The sequence below is a fragment of the Platalea leucorodia genome, assembly GCF_965183815.1.
Source record: "Platalea leucorodia genome assembly, chromosome: 1".
NCBI lineage: Eukaryota > Metazoa > Chordata > Aves > Pelecaniformes > Threskiornithidae > Platalea > Platalea leucorodia.
The window spans coordinates 163,172,618-163,192,231 of NC_138823.1; the positions used below are offsets into that span (position 1 = coordinate 163,172,618).

General features: G+C 45.0%; 1 protein-coding gene across 1 annotated transcript in view; it reads right to left on the minus strand.

Annotated features, from left to right (window-relative positions):
- Nucleotides 1-19,614, minus strand: part of OXSR1 (oxidative stress responsive kinase 1) — a 94,180-nt gene that overhangs the window by 28,078 nt on the left and 46,488 nt on the right. The window contains exon 5 of the mRNA XM_082313218.1: nt 7,895-7,950. Within this exon, the coding sequence (XP_082169344.1) occupies nt 7,895-7,950 (56 nt within the window). The remainder of the gene's footprint in view (nt 1-7,894; nt 7,951-19,614) is intronic.

Sequence of the window (19,614 nt, forward strand, 5' to 3'; positions counted from 1 at the left end):
CACCACGTTTCACATCAAACGTGGGTTTAAAAAAATTCCAGTTGGAAATTGTGCCCCTACATCTGCCATCTGAGGTCAGCAGAAAGCTTAAATGGAATTAAATTGTATTGCGTTACATGGCTGATTTATTCAATGTTTTCCCAATCAATTTCCCCTCATTTCCAGCGGGCTAAACCAGGCACAGCCAGCCTGTGCTACTCTGCTGTAAGGAATGACTTTGAAACCGTCTTCTCAAATGTCATCTTACTAACTTTATCCAAGCCCCAACTATTAAGATAAGAATGTGCCTGCTCTCAAGAAATATCTGTAAAGCAATAAAATAAAATCCTAACCACAAGTTAGGGTTCAATTCTTACTTCTGAGCAGTTGGTACAATCTGCATCTCATTCTCTCTGCCACTGTTAACTGCCCTCAGAAAGGCTAAAAGAGAATAAGGTTATTGCAAATGAACTTAACTCTAGAAAATGGGGAAAGTCATGGAATTCAAGAGGAACGATAGCTCAGAAGTGTTTACATTTGTACTCTTCTTTGGCAGCTTGTACTTTATATTGGCTCACTACGGTGATAACTGGAAAGGACTGCATCACCAGAAACAGGGAGGAATTGGAAGTGTTTGGACCTGGCTTGCAATACCAGTAACCACCACTGCCGGGAATCCGACGACTGTCAGATAGTCTAAAGGAGCCCAAAAATTGCAGACTTTCAGCAGTCTGCTAGCAAGTAATAGTCTCCAGGATGTCTGGATGCAAGTAGTAGGATCCTTTTTTTAATCATTTTTCTGAAGCAATGTAGAAAAGATTCATCTGCTGGACCTGTTTCAGTGATATAAACCAAAGACTTTTACAAAAAAAAAAAAGTTATCTCCAGACTCTCATATCACAGCAAAACCAATCCAGAATGGGAATGACAATTCTGCTGACACAGGCTCTGCAGAAAATATGCCCAATTTTGTCTTTTTCAGTAGAAACAACATGTGTTGCAAACCACGTACCCTACAACACACTCTACAGTGGCAATGAAGTTGCGGGCTAGTGTCTGAAAAAGCATGGTATTAGGCAACAATTCCTGCTATTAAGGTATCCCAAGTTGTCAAACTTGAAAACTATTTGGGCCACTCAGGAAATGCAAAAGCTGAAAGGAAAATCTCTCCTTACTATTCAGCGTCGCAGAAGCAAAGACACAGTCTAAACAACTCACCAACGCAAGAATGCTGTGGCAGGACCACATCACAACGGGCGCCATTGCTGCTGCGCACGTCAGGAAGATAGATTTCTGCAGTATCATAAATTAGATTGGTTAATCCCAGTCCAGAAGCCAGACGTTAAAAATAATCTCTCCTTGGCCATCTCATATTGTAACATTACCTTAAACCTAAAAAGCCCAAGTATCTGCTCCTGTCGGCAGCTTCCACAAGGGAAAGCTGACTGTGCACTGATCAGGAGCCAGGACCAAAGCCTACTGACATCAGAAAGGCTCCTACAGAGTTTGGTGGGTTTGGATCAGACCCTAAAACAGCAGTTCCTGACTTCAGTGGGGGCAGAACAGCAGAATAAACCAATCTTGACTTCAAACCACTCGGAGCTGTTTTTAAACTTGGGTAGCCGAGGTATTATCCCTCCTCAAGCAAAAATAAAAGTATTTCAGAAGACAGCACTAAGTGTTTTTTTTCACTGGTCACCTTCCTCCTCCTTCAGTTGTTCACCATCAGAAAATATCTGCAGCTGTACTTAGTGTTTTTCTGCAAATCTTACACCTTTTAGAGCAGTGAAGATGAATAAAACCTGGCAAGAAGAGGAGGAAGGCAGTAGTAAGTAGCGGTTTTGTGCCGAGAATGCAGCGAGGTGGTAAGACACCAGAGAAAAGATTAGTGAAGAACAAGAATCAAAAACTTCTTTATAGACTACATGGTTATACAGTGGCATTGGATTTATAAATACACACTTGTTCTCCCAAATTTTCATTTGGAAAGGTATATCTCTACAGGCACGTATCTTTCTAGTCAATGCACATGCAGAATGGCAGCTTTATTTTTACATGCATCACAAGTTTAGCCTTTTTGCAATAACGTCAAGGCACATCAAAGACCTATGAAACCCCTTTGCCAAGTCAACGTAAATACCACATCTGAAACCGAGCCCCAACCCCATGTTAATAAAGATACGTTAATACTGCACAAAGTAACTTAAGGATAACAAAGTCCAGGCTGGGAGAAGCCACCGCCCTTGGAGAAGTTCACAAGCTGTTTCAGCAACCAAATAGCGCAACATCTCTTCAGGAAACGCAGATATTACAAGTGACGCAAAGAACAAGTTACTTCACATCATGCTGCTGCAGAGGAGGGACCAAAACTCTCCACCAACCACAGAAAAAACACAGTTTTGCCCTTTTTTGAAAGGGAGAAGAGGCTCAGAGGTGTCCGTGATGCTGCACCGGCTGCGCGAGTCAGCTGTGCAATCGGCACTCCTCTGCCCCAGTTAGAGTTGTGCCTTGCCCCTTGTTAAAGCAATTTAATCTCCCAAAGTTAGAGTTTCCTAAGGGAAAGTGGGGGAATGACACTGCCTGCATCATAGCTCGATGTTTATGCAGAGCGCTATTTTAGTACAATGAATTAAGAGCAGTCAGGAACACAGCGAACCGGTGACAAGCTGGCATGGATTTGTGGAAAGTTACACAAATTCAGTTACACAAGTTTTGCCTGGCCTCAACTATCCCCATTTTATAAATAGATAAAGCGAGAGAGGTTAGGCAATTTGCCCAGTATCAATTAGCGAGTCCTGAACGACTTCATGAAATCTCACCTACTTCAACCGCTTGGCGCCACGGCCTGCCCGGGACAGGGCAGGCACACCGAGCGCCTCTTGCAGTACGCGTCAGTAATAATCCCGACTGGTTTTAAAACCTGAAGATATCATATTATTGTCCCTACAACAGAAAAATCCCACACGTGGAAGGACGTGTGCCTTTCAGCCTTCAGTAGACCCTTGCTTCTTCACATTCAATCACGGAGGGGTGGGTGACAGCATTATTTAATATCCTGGTGGATAAAATCAGGGGAAAAGAGATTTAGTCTGCACCCAGTCTCAGTAGGACGCTAATAGCATGCCATGGCTTGTACCGAGCAAGTCTCCCGCACCCTGAGAGCGCTTCCCTCCACAGCCCCTCAACCTCTCCCCTCCCTTCCCAGTCTATCAAGACTCCCACTTCATTTCACAATAATTTATAGAGCCTGCACAGTTAAATAAACCGAAGAATATTATGCCTTGCTTACTGTGAGAAGTCTGATTTATGCAGCAATATTGGTGCCGACGCAGTTTATGTTGACAAAGAATGTTTTTACCCATGCAGCTTTTAGACTCCAGGGAGCCAACAAATGCCAGGGCAAAGAGGTTTTATGCTCCGATTAAAAAAAAAAAAAAAAAAAAATACAATAATTGCTGTGGAGAGGCTGGAACACAAAAGAACGTTGCTATCTCAATTTACATTGCAACCACCGTCAGCACGGCCCAGAACAATGGTATCTGGGAAAGAGTCCTGCTCTCTCCAGAAGACAGATTAATTCAGCGTGCAGGAAAACACTTCAAACTGAGAAAGCGATACTCCCTGAATTGTAACAGGCTCCAAAAACTTGGTGCCAAGCCACAAGCCCAAGCCAGTGCCCTTGAGGGGTGGGGGGAAACGTTAAGGTAGAAGCAAACGGTCTCGGTTTAGGTCTCACCAGTCAGCTGGATCTGTTAAAGGCAATTTTATGCCTTGGTTCAGTGGATGCACATTTTGAAAGCAAAAGGAGCTACATAGTTAAAAATAGAGCCATGAGTAAAAATACCAAACCCAGGACTTGGGGAGGAGTTTGAAGCTGGGCTTTTGTGCAGGCCATTAGAGGAATTTTTAGAATTCCTACTCCCAGCAAATGCCCCCGAGCTCACAGATTTCTCCTCCCTTGCTTTACCTGCGCCAGCCTCAGCTCACCGTGCTCCCACAGCGGCTTGCGTGGCCGATGCACAGCCACCAATTCGGAGCTACAAACAGAACCCAAGAAATGTCGGACACTCCTTCATCAAGCTGCTTTTTCTGTTCAGGCTTAACAGAACTGCACAGCCCGAATTAACGAAAGAGGCTTTAGTTTTCACTGGTTAGAACTGTATAATCCTGCAGCAAAATTACTGCCATGAATTATATACAGTGGAAGTTTCCCAAGTCATTAAATTCACTGACATGTCGTGGAGGTATAGCCCAGCAGCGGGGCTTCCTCCACCACAGGGTCGAGCATTTCTTTCTAAACCTTGAAAGCAGCTTTGTGTTTTTCCTCAAAGGATTTCCAGTTTGAGATCTACATTCCTTACATTTACACTTAAGATTTAAATTTCTTCTGAAACAAGAAACATGAATTGTGTCAAGCTGTAGGAAGCACGCAGAAACACAAAGTTGCAAAGGCCAAACATTGAATAAGACCTTAACAACAGTTCACAGGCAGTTTTGATAGAGGGATGGCAAAAGGGAAAGGAGTCATTATAAAAGAATTGATGTCATTCTTTCCTGCTTCATTATTTGTATTTTTTTATGTACACCAAACCAGCTCCTTCAAGGGAGGTGCCCCATTCACTCTAACCCTCAGGCTTCATTCTACAGCAGATCCATCTTTTTTTTTTTTCCCCTCGTGGTGTAACTTTCCAGAAAAACTTAAACACATTTGTTTCATGGAAACGCAATGATGTCATCCAGCTGATAACTGATGCATTCAACTATCAACAGAATTATTCATAATATGCATTAATATTACTGTCAAAGGCAAGTGCTTTGATCTCACTGAAACAAAAGTCGCATTATTGGGATTGGTTTGCTTCCAGCATTTCTTCCCCCTCAAAAAATTCATGAGCAATTTTGCTATTTCATCCTAAGTCAGGAGGAAAGGAAGCTTAAGTGTCAGAAATTCCCACAGAAACAAAATCTCATGTTATGACCAGGTCAGGCTCTTCTCTAGTATTCAGTCATTCATTTATTTTTCTTTCTTTCAAGTCACCAGCTGCCTTCGCAGAACCGAAAAGGGCTTCCTGCCGCCGCGGTGAACCTGCTGACCTTGGCCGAGTTCAGTCGCTCTGCTGTGGCTGATGAAAGGTTACAGCGTCGGTCCTTTCGCACGTTCAAAGAAACGGTTTGTAAAGAGGAAACTTTGCACATCTCGCAAGGTTGCTTTCGCAGGATATGCGGAGAGATGGATTTCATCATTTAAATGTTGCGCATATAAACCACTAATAGAGAGTTCAGTCCAGGGGAACACGTACAAATCCCAGACAAAATAAATCCTCTGAAATTTGTACAAGTAAGACTAGTCAACCTTAAAACTACTTATCAACTAAAAATTATTCAGCAGAAAATAAATACATGAACAGGTACCTATTGCAAGTGAGCCTTAATAAAAAAAAGCCAAGTCCTGGCACCCTTGTGGAAGAGAAACACAAGCCGCTTTCTGCTAGGCTGGCAGAGACACTGGGAATAACAGTGCCTTGCTCTAATGCAACAGCTATGTGCAGCCTCTCCCAGAACGTAATCTAAAGGTCCATACAATTACACATCCAAAATGTTACATCTTGTCCCCATTATGGAAAAAAACCGTAGGATTTCACTGTGTAAAGTTTGCTCCTTTGAGCATTGTAGAAGCCACTCCCTACCTTCCATCAGCTGCCACACGGGATGAATTATTTACACCTCATTAGAAATATAACAGCAGGCATTAAGAGCACTGGGAGACGTAAAAGGGAAAACAAAGCAACTTCAGGTTTTAAACTGAAGTCCTGTATTTTAGGTGTTATGTCCTGTAAAAGGGCTCATTGCCTTCTGCAGAGGGAGAAGAGCTACCTATAAAAAAAGCTGTGCATTGCAATGCGTTCTGCCTCCTGATGGCAAACCCACACCTTTCATTCCAAGATGCGAATCCAGGCACAGATAGACCAAAGCGGTCCTACCTCTCCGTACTACACAATGCAATACGCCCTTCTGCCTGACACAACAGTCGCCCTTCTGCCTGACACAACAGTCATTGCCACACAGCTGCAAAGCCCCGTCCCTTAACCCCCAGCACGCTGGCTTGACCCACTGCTGTGCCTCCACCAGCAGGACAGGGCACTAAAAAAGAGACCTTGTCACAAACAGATACGGCTCTTTCCAATTAAATATCGTACTGCGTCCAGCTCTGGGGCCCCCAACGTGAGAAGGGCATGGACTTGTTGGAGCGAGTCCAGAGGAGGGCCATGATGATGATCAGAAGGCCTGGGCACCTCTCCTATGAAGACAGGCTGAGAGAGTTGGGGTTGTTCAGCCTGGAGAAGAGAAGGCTGCGGGGAGACCTTATAGCAGCCTTCCAGTACCTGAAGGGGGCCTACAAGAAAGCTGGAGAGGGACTTTTTACAAAGGCATGTAGTGATAGTACAAGGGGTAAAGGCTTTAAACTGAAAGAGGGTAGATTTAGAGTAGATCTAAGGAAGAAATTCTTCACTGTGAGGGTGGTGAGGCACTCAAAGAGGTTGCCCAGAGAAGCTGTGGATGCCCCATCCCTGGAATTGTTCAAGGCCAGGTTGGATGGGGCTTTGAGCAACCTGGTGTAGTGGAAGGTGTCCCTGCCCATGGCAGGGGGGCTGGAACCAGGTGATCTTTAAGACCCCTTCCAACCCAAACCATTCTGTGATTCTATGAAACATGGGACTGAAAAAAATTAAACATGTACCAGGACGTTTGCTAAGATGGGAGGACCAGATGCGAGCTCTTCCCTCCAGCTAGAGGTTGCACAAGGACTGGAAAGGCACCAAAAGATTCATGGGAAGAGCACAGTCCTGAGAGAAAGGACAGTTGGAGCAGAATCGTACTCAGGATAGGAAAATGGCACACTGGGAAGAAGAGGAAAAACAAGTCTCACAGGTTCTAAATGTGCTCTCCAAAAATCTTGTCTTACTTAATAGTCAATAATCATCATCATCATCATCATCATCCTCCTTGATTTCTGAAAGAAGAGTGAAGTCTGTGGGAATACATATGAAATAAAACACCAGAAGAGTAGTATCGGGGGGGGGAACCACCACACACACCACGCGACACCCTTTTCCACAAACATATGATTCATCCACACCAAGGACTGTTTCCAACATACCTGTGCTGATGCAGCTCATGACAGCAGTGACTACAACAGACATCTCCAGGCAGATCTGTAGTAGCTAAAGCAACTGTTTTAACAGTCTTCCCTACCCTGTCCCTCCGCTTGCACAACTGCTTCCAAGACTTCCAGTTCACCCCAGTTTGGGCTGGGTTAGGGCAGTCAGTTAAACATGCACTCTGCCACTCGGTTCAACTGAAGTGGACTAGGGAGCATCCACATGAGCACGTTTGACCGGCAGATCTTTGGTTAAGGCAAAGTTGGAAGTGACTTTTACCATCAGACATACCAATTTCCTTCTGATGCATCTATCCACTGTCCACCACAGTCCTTTTGAAAACCACCTTACACATCGATGATACATCAGTGAGGTCTGTGCAGTCCACTTCCAAGCCTATGAACTTGCTATTTTAAAAATCTGACTAGCTTATGCCAAGAATTTTATCTAATCGATTGATTCTGAGGACTTAAGAGTCAAAGGATTTATTCATGCTGATTGCTATTGTTCCAAAGAATGGTATTTTATGATAACAAGATGTAATAAACTCTGGGTTGTTTTTTTTGGTTGGTTGGTTTGGTTTGTGGTTTGTTTATTGTTGAGTTTCTTGGTTTCATTTTGTTTGTTTGTTTGTTTGAAGAACTGTGGGGCTTCTTGAAGCTAACATTTTTATGTAGGTTTCTTCTTGATCATTAAACCATCCCTCTGGTACACAGTTTTGCCTAAAGTTTATTGAAAGCTACCAGGAAAGTTACCTGCAATTTGCACTGAGCCATCTTCTCCAAGAAGAATATTTCCTGCTTTCACATCCCTGCAGAAAGATAAAGCAACAATATGTGGAAGTCATTAAATCTTTCCTTCAACCAACAAAAATAAATTAAAAGGTTATTTCTTATATTTTGTTTCTTGCATTAGCACCTCCTGCTTCCAATCATGCATAAACAGTAGGGACTTCACACCAATTGTAATTTCAGTAGACAGACACTAAGTTGTATTTGTATGATTTATAGCTAGTAGCATTGTAAGTACAGTGCACAGGAAAAAAAAAAAAAATGAACAACTTATCAGAAGGTACCCTCAAAGATACAAGGAAAATGCTTTGTCCCAGGTTCTTAAGTTAGCTAAAAATGTGTAAACAGAACCTAGCACTGGTCTGATACTCATGTACCCTTTTAAAGGGGAAGACTTCAAGATACAGTGAGTTGATCTAGTCTCACTACCACCAAATGCATCCTATTCTTCCCCAGCCCCAAGTCTCATCACTCTCCAGCCCTGGAGGAGTTCACGTCCTTCCTCAGGAAGTCAGTTTAGTCCCATACACTGGTGAAAATCCAGAAGAAAAACGTTGTTTTCTTAATGAACTGAACTACATCACCAAGGGTCAGGTGAGCAGAGCTGGTACAACGGAGATGGCGAGAATGGGAAAGTGGGGTCACTCAACTGCCCTGTGAGTCTCAACTTTAGTGGAAAAAGTCTCCCTCTTTTTTTTTTTTTTCCAACCAAAGTCAACGAGCACACAAGAACACCCAGCATGTGCTATGAAAGGTACTGTACTATCCCCTTTCTAGCCCAAAAAAAGCTCTGGTTTGTTAGGTTAACAGCAGCACTTCCCCATCCTCGAGGGGAATGCTACTTTCACTCCAAACACGCTTTGAAGTTTTACAGATCATTTTCACAGGCTGCTCCCCACGCAAAGCCAAGAGAAGCACCTTTATAGCTGACACCCGCGTCCATCAGCACGGCTGCTAAGCTTGCACTGGCTGGGAAACCATGCAGACCCGGAGCACATGCAGGTGCTGTCTCAAGAAAGGCTGCAAGCAAAGCAACTGCCTGGCGAATGGATGCCAGTGAATAGATAGCAATTCACAACACACCTCACCTGAATGGCAGCCACCGGCACAGAAAAGAAAAAAAGAAAAACCAAAACCCCAAAGAAGCAGATTCTCCCTCCACTGCCTTTGGCAAATATTCCAAACCCTTTCACACACAAAAAAAGTCAAAAGTTATTTTTTCTCTCCTCCCTCGTGCATCATGAGAACAGAACTGGCGCGATGGGCTGGCCAAAGAGCCCCGGTCAGGCCCTGGAAATCTCCTCCTTCCTGGCTTTGCTCTTCAGAAGAAGAGCCTGGGCCGCTGCCAGTTCCAGGGCAGGATAATTTTAAACACATCCTCTCCAGCATTAGCATTGGTTAGATTCTTCCCAATACCCAGTCTAGGACATTGGCATGGCAAGGCTTTCCCCCAGCATACAGCAGAACAAAAACAAGCAAAGACTGTCCCCAAGACAGTCCCACTAAAGATTACTTTAACAGCAAACCACAGCTGACAGTGGCCTTTAGCCTTCAAACAAGTATTTCGATCCTGCCAAATGTACACCACTTGCTAGCGGTGACCACCTTGGAGCCTAATGCCTGTTTGAAGCCCAAGCGTAAGAGCAAGTACAGGAAAATATTAATTTGCTTTAATGATCAAGAACACTTGGATACATCTATATGGAAATTCTGCAGTTGTATGGCGAGATAGCCTTGACAGGCTGACATAACAGCAGAATGGGGCTCAAAGCAGCAAGAAGCTGTGACAGTGATGCTGGAATAAGTAGACAAACGTAAAACAAGTGCTGCCAGCCATCTCCAGTCCTGCTCATTTAAATTGGCCAAATACGTGAATGTGCGTCTAGGGACGAGTCAACTTTCCCTCCAAGAAGCATTATTCTGTTTTCTTCCTGCAATTAATGGCTGCAGCCATTGCAGACAAGAAAGCATCAGCACTGCAGTGGATGGAGACTCTTAAGTAGACCGAGGGACGTGAAGGGATTAAATACAACATTAAGCGTGTAGCTACACTATCCCCCCCTTAGCATCCACTGGCCAAATCCAATACAATTAGAGTTGTAGAGAGTTAATCACTGTGAGATACACAAACCTGACCAACCCCTGCACTCCCACAAAGCGTTCACGGTCCGTAACAGTGAGGGAATGGAAAAGCTCCCTGCCAATATTTAGGTGGAAGATGCCTTTGGGATCCAATCCCATGAGCACGTGGAGCCATGAGAGTGCAGAGCCCAAGTCTGCTGCTTCCTAGGTAAGGAGCTGGCTCACAGGGTGCAAAACGTGCTTGGCACAGGCACAGCCATCTCCAGGAATCCCCCCTCGCACCAGCACTAATTCAGAGGGAACAGAAGGTGTTCAGGAAACTCTCCAATCCTACTGGAAATGTTTATCCAGACAGTCGGTTCTCCTGCGACAGCCAGGACGCATGAGGCCCTTTCAAAGCTGCCTGCCCGTTCCAGCTTATGGGGAAAGGAACAGCACACACCGAGGCTCCTGTTATTGTTCCTCTTACTGCAGATGGACGCAAGTAACGGTAATTTCCTCTTCCATCTGTACTCCAAGGCAGCCCAGGACACCGGAGTGTTTCCTCAGTAAGCTGGGCCGTGTCGTATTGTACGGACTTTCCAAACTCTCCCTGCCGGCACGACGGCGTGTGCAGCTCACCGAGCCCCCGAAGCAGACCGCACTCAGCCATCAAGTGCCAGGGAAGTTTTTAAGCAGAACTAAGGATGAAGTCTCAACCATCGTGCGCTTCAGAGTCCAAGAAAAACTCAGGCAGGTTTCACTGACGTAGCAACAGCGGCCAGAAAGCAGGAGGCATTCAATACCACCAGACCATCCTACCATAACAGAGCAAGCTGGGCAGGCTTGGAGTGCAAAAAGTAGTGAAGCAAGCACTTAGATTGAATCCCACAGGAAAAAAGAGCCAAAGGACTCCAATCCCTTAACCCCCTCCAATGCAGAGGCTTGTTTTCTTCTTAACTTCAGCTTGGATTCATTAAAATTTACATATTTTCTCGTTGGAGACAAGTCAGTAAATATGGTGCTTCAAGCTGGTTCAAGAAATTAAAACAAGTCGTTGCTACAATAAAAAATCCAGGAGGCCAACAACAGCCACTGCCAAATACCCAAGTCAAGCTGCAGAATGAAATCACCACTCGATGTGGCATTTCCCCCGGTGACCAGCCCTCTGGAAAGGCCATTACTCACCCCAGCCTGGTACACTCCACCCCGGAGCAGCAAAACGGATCGGCAGCAAGCTGCTCGGGGACACCGGCTCTGTTTCGGAGTTACTGTACCATAGAGGCAACTTCCAGCTTTCCCATTCCTCACCCCAGTGTACTGGCATCGTGTCGCCCACTGCGACAGCACTGGGTGAACATCGAGCAGCAATAACACTGGGTGAACACAGGTGCCTTTCTTTAGCATATACTGGTATCACCAGCAGTATCTTCAAATTAGGTCCTCCTTTAAAACCATCTTTAAGATTAATTAATTGCATTTAAAGCAATGGGGTGGGGGAGAGAGGAACAGTGCTTTCCTGTTTATTCTCATCAGGAGATGCTTATAAACTCACAAGCTGAATGGAAAGAAGTTTGTTACTCCAGGATATAGTTATTGCCAAGTCTAACAATTTGAAGGTACTTCCTATTAATGTGGTAATGACCATATCCTGGGCTGATACACTTGGAATAAATGGTGTGCCTCTGGCATAATTACTATACTGGAAACAGGAAGCAGCTTTAGGCTGTAGCGTAAACAGTAATTATATCACATTTTAAATGAAGTTACAGAAGGCTGGAGTAATCTCTTTCTTGCCAGTAGCTTAACAAATGCTACTGCAGTTCTGGACATTCCTGCTCTGTAGCTGTCATCTTCCTCTCTTCTAAAGCCTCCAAGAGACTTTCCGCAAAATAACGATTATGTTTTTATTTACCTCGTGCTTCACAACCAGAGTGGGAAGAGAGGTTTGGACTTGCTCCAGTGCAAAGCTGGATTCTCCACATCAGCCTTGAAAGGTTTCGCAGCAGGGCAGAAATCCCTCCTCATCTGCATTCCAAACTGGTTTAGCTTCCCAGTGCGACCAAACGCTGAGGTACCAGTTACATCACATTAATGCCTCCAGGTTAGGGATGGACCGTAAGCATTAGATGCTACGTAACCAAAACTGATCCCCAATCCAACAAAATTACAATCAAGCATCCAGCTACAGGAGACTTGGGAGCACAGGAAGGCCAGGAGATGACGCTCCCAAGTTTCGAGTGCAGTGTTCCCACCCACCCCCCCCCCCCAATTAATTTTTCAACAGGGCGAGTGGGGGAAACTACAGGAACTGTATCCTAATGGCTTGTTCCCACCATAAAAAGCCTACACGTGTCCTTAAAGTCCTGCTAAATGATCAGATCTGCCTTCACCCACAGCCCTCAATCCTTAGCACCGCCATATAGTGGTTGCGTTGCAGTGACAACACCAAGGGAAAAAGCAAGACTTGCTGGTCCATAATGGAGAGCAGTGTTAGCAATAACCAGCTGCAACTCTGCAATCCTGGCATATGCAATAAAACTTCATATTACAGACTTAAAAGAACTGGCGTTTACAGGAGAAGCAATGGAGTATGTTAAGTTATTGCTTTTTAAACAAGCCTTGTAATATTGTTTGGAAATCCAAAAGGACTCACTTGACTTTTGTCAAAAGTCTACATTGGGAGCAATAGCTAGGACAATTTGTTACGGCCACCGCAACCGGGATACAAGTGACCTGAGCAAAGAGCGGCATCCCAGGACTTCTGTAGCCTAGCCCTGAGAAGAAAACTGTCACATGAAAGGAGAAATGGAGATAAACCCTGTTTATTATGCCTTTGCTTCCAACCTGCTCATATGTGCCTTCAGGATGCAATGCTGTCTGTCAGCACAGCCGTGAGTCATCTGCCCATTAGATGCTATTTACATCAACTGTAACAATAAATTTTCAGGGACTGAACTCTATAGTGCATAATTTGGCATGAGGAAGGAGTGGTTGGTCCTGCCAAGTTTCATTTAAAAAAAGGGGAAGGTGCAAGATAGAAGAATTACTACTTTCTGTTAATGGTAATGAATAACTCAAAATATTTAAACTGAAAGCAACCAATTGCTGGAGTTGACATTATTCTGAGTAACTTGCAAAATACTTCCAGGAAAATATCATAGAATCGTTCAGGTTGGAAAAGACCCTTAAGATCATTGAGTCCAACTGTTAACCTGTCACTGCCAAGTCCACCACTAAACCATGTCCATAAGCACCACATCTATCCATTCTTTAAATACCTTCAGGGATGGGGACTCAACCACTTCCCTGGGCAGCCTGGGCCAATGCCTGACTGCCCTTTCAGTGAAGAAGATTTTCCTAATATCCAACCTAAACCTCCCCTGGCGCAGCTTGAGGCCGTTTCCTCTCATCCTATCCCTTGTTCCTGGGGAGAAGAGACCGACCCCCACCTCGCTACAGCCTCCTTTCAGGCAGTTGTAGGGAGCGATAAGGTCTTCCCTCAGCCTCCCCTTCTCCAGACTAAACAACCCCAGCTCCCCCAGCCGCTCCCCATCAGACTTGTGCTCCAGACCCTTCACCAGCTTCGTTGCCCTCCTCTGGCCACGCTCCCGCACCTCGATGTCCTTCTTGTAGTGAGGGGCCCAACACTGAACACAGCACTCGAGGTGCAGCCTCTACGTACAGTTAAATATGAAGCAATCTGCGATATTATACACCAACTGAGCACTATTCTTTCTCTACTATTGAACATTACTCTCCTTCAATGATATGTTGTTACCTATGTCACCTCTTCCCCTTGCCTTATACGCCAAGATAAAAAAAGCTGGCTATACGTGATAGCTTTAGCATTTGAGACAGAGCTGCAAAATGGAAATTAGGCTTGGAGCGTGCAAGCAGAGTAGTATTTTTACACCCTCAAATGTCAGCACGTTCGGTACAACGTAGGAGAAGGCATTCCAGACAACTGTATTAGAAGTGCGGGACATTAGCATGCTCCCTGCTCCTGCTCAGAAAAGCTGTGCGTACCAACATTTTCTTGCCACAGGGCTGAGCCTGAAGTCCCGAACTCTTGGGCGAGATGCAACTACTGTCTGTTACAGGGCTGTACTTAACTCTGCAGAGCTGGACTCGGGAACATCTCCCAAAGCTTGAAGGTCTTCCAACGGCAGAGAGCTGGCAAAGCAGCTTCCATACTCCTCTCTCCAGCCTCCCTGCTGAGGCAGGCATAAGCAGGGGGAAGAGAGGGCCAAGCCCACAGCTTGCTTCATCCCTGCTCATCCGCAGCCCTCTCAGCAGGCCCTTGTGGCCACTGGCAGCCAGGACCAGCGGCAGCAGCCAGGCTGCTATAAATTACAGTGGGGGACCGGCCCAGCGACACGCTTTATTGCTCAGGATCAGGGAAGCACAGCCACTGCTTCTGCCCTCTTCTCTGAGCTGCTCTGCCGGCTGCTGGGCTGTGGTGAAAGATCAGGGCCTCAACGCCGGAGCTAAATGCCAGCAGCACAAGGCAACTCATTATTTACTCCGAGTCTCATTAAATGGGAGAGGCATTTTTAAAGCCCCAACTTCATGAGGGCTTGGTAGGTAGGAATATTTAAGGGCTTTTTAACTGTCATTTTAATGTCTGGAAAAAGTTAGAAGAATAATCCAATGCTGTCAGGAATTTTAAAAAGTTCTTTTTGGTTCTTTTAAGCAGCTTGAAGCAAGGCTTTGAAAGGCAGAAGTGACTGACAGACCGTGGCTTTGCAAACAGAGGGGTATGTAGACAAAGCCTACTGGAAAGGACTGTCAGCTTCCAACAAGACGAGCCATGAGCGCACTGAGTACTTGTTTTCCCGGTGTCCTACCCTTAACATCCAGGCAGATCACACTCAGCGCAGTGAAGAGACCCCTTGGGAGAGAGAACTGCATCCAGTCTCCTGGCATAGGCAAACAGAAACACCAGTAAGGGCTATGTGAGAAATGAATCTCCCATTGTACTTTATTTTAGCTAAAACATAAAACACCTTTCAGAGGATTCACGATGCACTTACTAGGTACAATTCCTCCTGATTTTTTTGCCCTCCAATGGTGCAGAAGTGGACTGCTGCTTTAAGTAGAGGGGTTGAGGTCCAAGAAACCATGACTCAGAAATTTGATTCATTTTAGGCTAAGTCACTATGACAGCTCAGGCAAGGGAGGGCTCACCAAAGAAAGCTGCAGGAGATCCTCCCGAAATTCACTGTCATCTTTGTTATCTGAATAGCTCCAGGGGCTGGTAAGATGCTAGGGCAGTAAAGAAAGAGTTGTAGACCTTGGGCTAACTCGGTGCGAGTCTCTGACATGAAGCGAGACAGCAAGCGGTGTGCCACCTCGCTTACTGCGCTCCTGTCTGTCACGCTATCACTGTTATCGCAGCGCCTGCAACTTTCCTTTATCTCAGCAAATTACGTCCAGCTTATGCTTTTTGCTCCTGTGCCAACTTCATCTTTGATGGTTTTGTGCTCTCATTAATTCCTTCTCTTCCCACGTGTTTACAAGCATGGTTAACGGGAGGTGCGGTTCAATGACAGAACCTGTCAGCCTTAGACTTTACCTCCCACCCATCACCATGCCTCCAGCCCAGCATCAGCGCTCAAGTAACCTCAACTGCACATCAATGTGGGGGAAGTTGCTCAAGCTAAAACCAAAACCTTAAAAAAAAAAAAAAATAGTTTTCAGACACATCAGCTCCTTCAGCCACATAATAAAGTGGTACAAACACTAGACCTAGCCCTATCTCCCAACATGGAGACGATCTAACCATACCAAGCCTCACAGCCCCACTTCTTCCTCCTACAAAAGAGGCTGTTGCTTCACATATTCACCCCAACGCACATCACTGTTGCAATATCAGCTGATGGCAAGGAGGATTTGCCAAGCAGCAAGGGCTTTTGACAAGCTTCAGCTCTTCGGCAGCCAATGCAAGAGAGAAGCTACATCTCTAACCTCATACGCCACTTTTTAAAGTTTCCCCTACTCAGTCAGAACTTCATTTTTTTTTTTTTTCCCCTCTCGTGTCCCCCATAAGAAAAGGGCCTTGCCCAGCAGGCTTTAAAATCAAGTTTTCATACCACTGAACAGCAGCTAAAAACATACCAGGATTTCTTCCACGAACTCATCCATTCAGCCCTGCCATGTCCTGATCCTGCTGCCTAAGGACTGCAGTGGGGACAAGGCACAAAGCTGCTTTAACAGCAGCTGCATGAAAAGCAACACACACAGCAAGCTGTGGAGTCACAAGGTCTGCCTCCTACCCCTGGAGGCCCAGATATTTTTGGGAGACCCTGCCTTAGTCATTGGTAACAGAGGAAAACAGTCAAGTTATAACGTGGCCTTCTTTCAATGTTTCATGTCAAATTATTTAATGTGCAAGGAGGTGGGCATGCTTCATGTGGCAATACTAGTGATGCACACCACCATGCCGTGGTATCTCCTGCCTGCTAAAACATGTTCCTACTGTGCTCAGAAATACGAATTTCCCCAAAACCAGCACAGGCAGATCGCCCCAGTGTGAGTACAAGATGGATCAGGTAGCAGAAGATGCAGGAAGGCCAGTGATTCACACATCTCCCTGCCTTCACCCTGCCATGAAGGAGATGAAAGTTCCTTCCAGTAAATGTGTCATCAATTTGCATCAAATAAAGCCCCAAAATTTTTATATAGGGCAGCTCAAAAAGGTCTCAATTTCCAAAAGGCAATAAGCACCCCTGTTCTGGAGAAGCGGCATGTATATCTATACACACAAGGTCCAAGGCATTCCCCTACGCAGCCAAGAGCCGTCCATATCTACGAAGCCACCCACAGCTCTTGCTCAGCAACGTTTGTAACGTGACACAGAAGGAGAAATTCAAGACAACCATGGCTCACGAGAGACTTGCCAGCTCGACTTCCTTCTCCAAAATCTAGAAGACGACAGTTTTAAGCATGGCAAGCATAGGAAGAAGAAAGATCTCCTTATTTCATCCAGCTATTCTTATAAAATGGAGAAAGCAGTTATAAGATTGCGTATCTGTACAATGGAAAGTCCTCTTGGCACTCCGTCTAACTTGGTGATGCCTTCCAGGCTGCCATGAAATGACAGATTTCTCTGTAGCAGTTCCCTACTTGTTGTCCTAAATGTGCATGGGTTTTGTCTCACTTTTGTTTTTTGAAAGTATTAAGCTTTACTTTTTAATGTTAGAATTTTATAAGACCTCTGCAAGACAGGATACAATTTGATTTAGTAAACATGCAAAAATAATTTCTGATGCAGCCTCGCAAAATTTTCAAGTGTGTTTAATATGTTACCACACAAATTTAGCAAGTGACCTTTTTCTCATGCCTTAGCATAAGACATGAATGAAAAGACTGCAGTGGTCTGAATAAATGCTTAAGGCATCTCCACATACGCAGCTTTTAGGATCTATGAAGGCCAGAAAATTGACTGCTTTGCAACAGGGGACAACATTCAAAGCTATCTTTTTGAAATGGGTTATTTGCTTTATGCATCACAGGAGAAAGGACGAACAGGATGAACACCAGTGATTTATATAATTACTGCTGGAGAGATGCTGCAAGAGCCTATACTGGGTGATCTACTCCCAGTAATCTACATCAGATAAAAGCAGTGACATGAGAAGGATGTCACCAACAGACTGGTTGTACATACATGTGAATGGCACTTGGTTTCTTCAAAGTCAGAAGCCAAGAGAGTCTGCTACCTTTCCACCTGATACAATTAATGCTGCAGACAGTGACTGAAGATTATTCCACCTAGGAACACGTCAAACCCAAATACTCCTGACAACTCGAGAATTGCTAGAAACTGTATTAGTTGAGCGTGCAACTCAGTCATGGATCACTGACCAAAACCTGTCACTGCTGTTGAACCCTTCGGAGATCACTCCGACCTCTTTCTCCTGCTCTTCATGGTACTTTTCCTGCTTCTCATCTCCACGTAACAAAGCAAGGGAGAAAAAACTAAAAACTCACCTCCCTTCTAATGCGGTGCATAGTAGTTGTACCAAAAAGTTGGTTTTCCCTTGGCCTAAATTGAAGTTACTTTGAGTAACTGCAGGACAGCCAGTGACAAAGCCCAGAGGCAGCCCCTGGCCCCGAGAAGAGTGACAACGGGACAGACACCTGAACGCAACAGTTGTACAGCAAGTGCTCGGTTCAGGCGTCACCCGGCGAGCCGCTACGTGGAGCCTCGTAACACACGGAGCCCCTGAGGGTTGGGGGGCCTGGAGCCACTGCGGAGCCCCCCAACACTCCCATGCTTTCAGCAGCAGCAATATTTACCATCAGAGTTTTAATTGCCAGGTTTTTAGGCTTCAGAGCAGAGGCTGTCTTTATCCACTTCGAGGAAAACTGTCTCCACGGGATCTATTGTTTCTGCCTGTCTGCAGATTTGGGATTTACATCTGGTTCATATTTTCTCTCTGCAACCACAGAGAAACTTTTTTTTTTAAAAAAAAAAAAAAAAACAAAACAAAACAATGAATTTCTGGATGATGCAGTGGAAGAAACAGCCATCGGGAGAACATGCTGGTTTGCCAAACCACCACAACATGCCCCAGCCTGACTGCCATGCACACAGAGTGGAGATTCGGTGGTCCTCGTGCCCTTGACGCTGCACAACAAGGTGTTTATTTGGGGGAACAAATCGCCCAGTACGATCTAGAGAAGCATCTTTTCTTCTTTCCCACTGAGATACCCAAGAGTAACATTTCTATTATTCTGGCTACTGAACTGTTTACAAATTAAAGGTTTAAAATTTATATTAACAACTACCTCTAAAGGTCACTTCTGCCCATCATGTACTGTAAGAAAGAAGAGACCAAAGTACACTTCTCTGAACACAAAATTCCACTTCCCATGGCTAAGCAAAAGCTAGCTTTCAAATTACTAGTGTCCTGACTTAAAATCAAACTGGCAATTAGAGGTGAAAGGCTCCACATCCCATTATCCATCCCGCAATCCTCCCCTACCAAACTTCAGTTCCAAAACACACTCCCCAAAACAAGATTATAGCACTGTGGAGAGGAAGTTCTCCTTCAGTATCGCTACAGAAAAAGTACAGTATTTCAGTCGTCAAAATAATCAGAGGCATACTAGAATCCAGTTTAACCACAAAGCCTGCCAGCACGGCTATCAAATGCATTAATCAGCTACATGAAAATTAAGCTTGAATCCTGTAGGACGGCTGAGTCCTGCCAAAGTATATCCATCAGCTCCTTCATCTTAAATCCAAATCTCGCTACTGGAGGAGTGCTCCTGCAAAACCCCCCACACAAGCGCTGGTGATGTGTATGTGCTCACAGACAGACATCCTTTTTTCAGAAATTATTTTCTCTTTATACAGGTAGAAGAGGCAGACAATTAAACTTTGATCCTGTGTCAAAGCCATCCTAAGGTCCAAGAAATAAGCTAATATATTCGGCACAAAACCGCAGCAAGAATACTGTTTCCAGGGTCTCTTCAAAGCAACATTCAAACAGCTCCCACGGCACCCTGCTGCCCCACACTCAGAGAACTGACTTTGAAAAGACACCAAAAAAAAAAAACCCAAACCCCAAAACATTCTGTACGGGGGCACAAGCTGATCTAACTCAGCATAT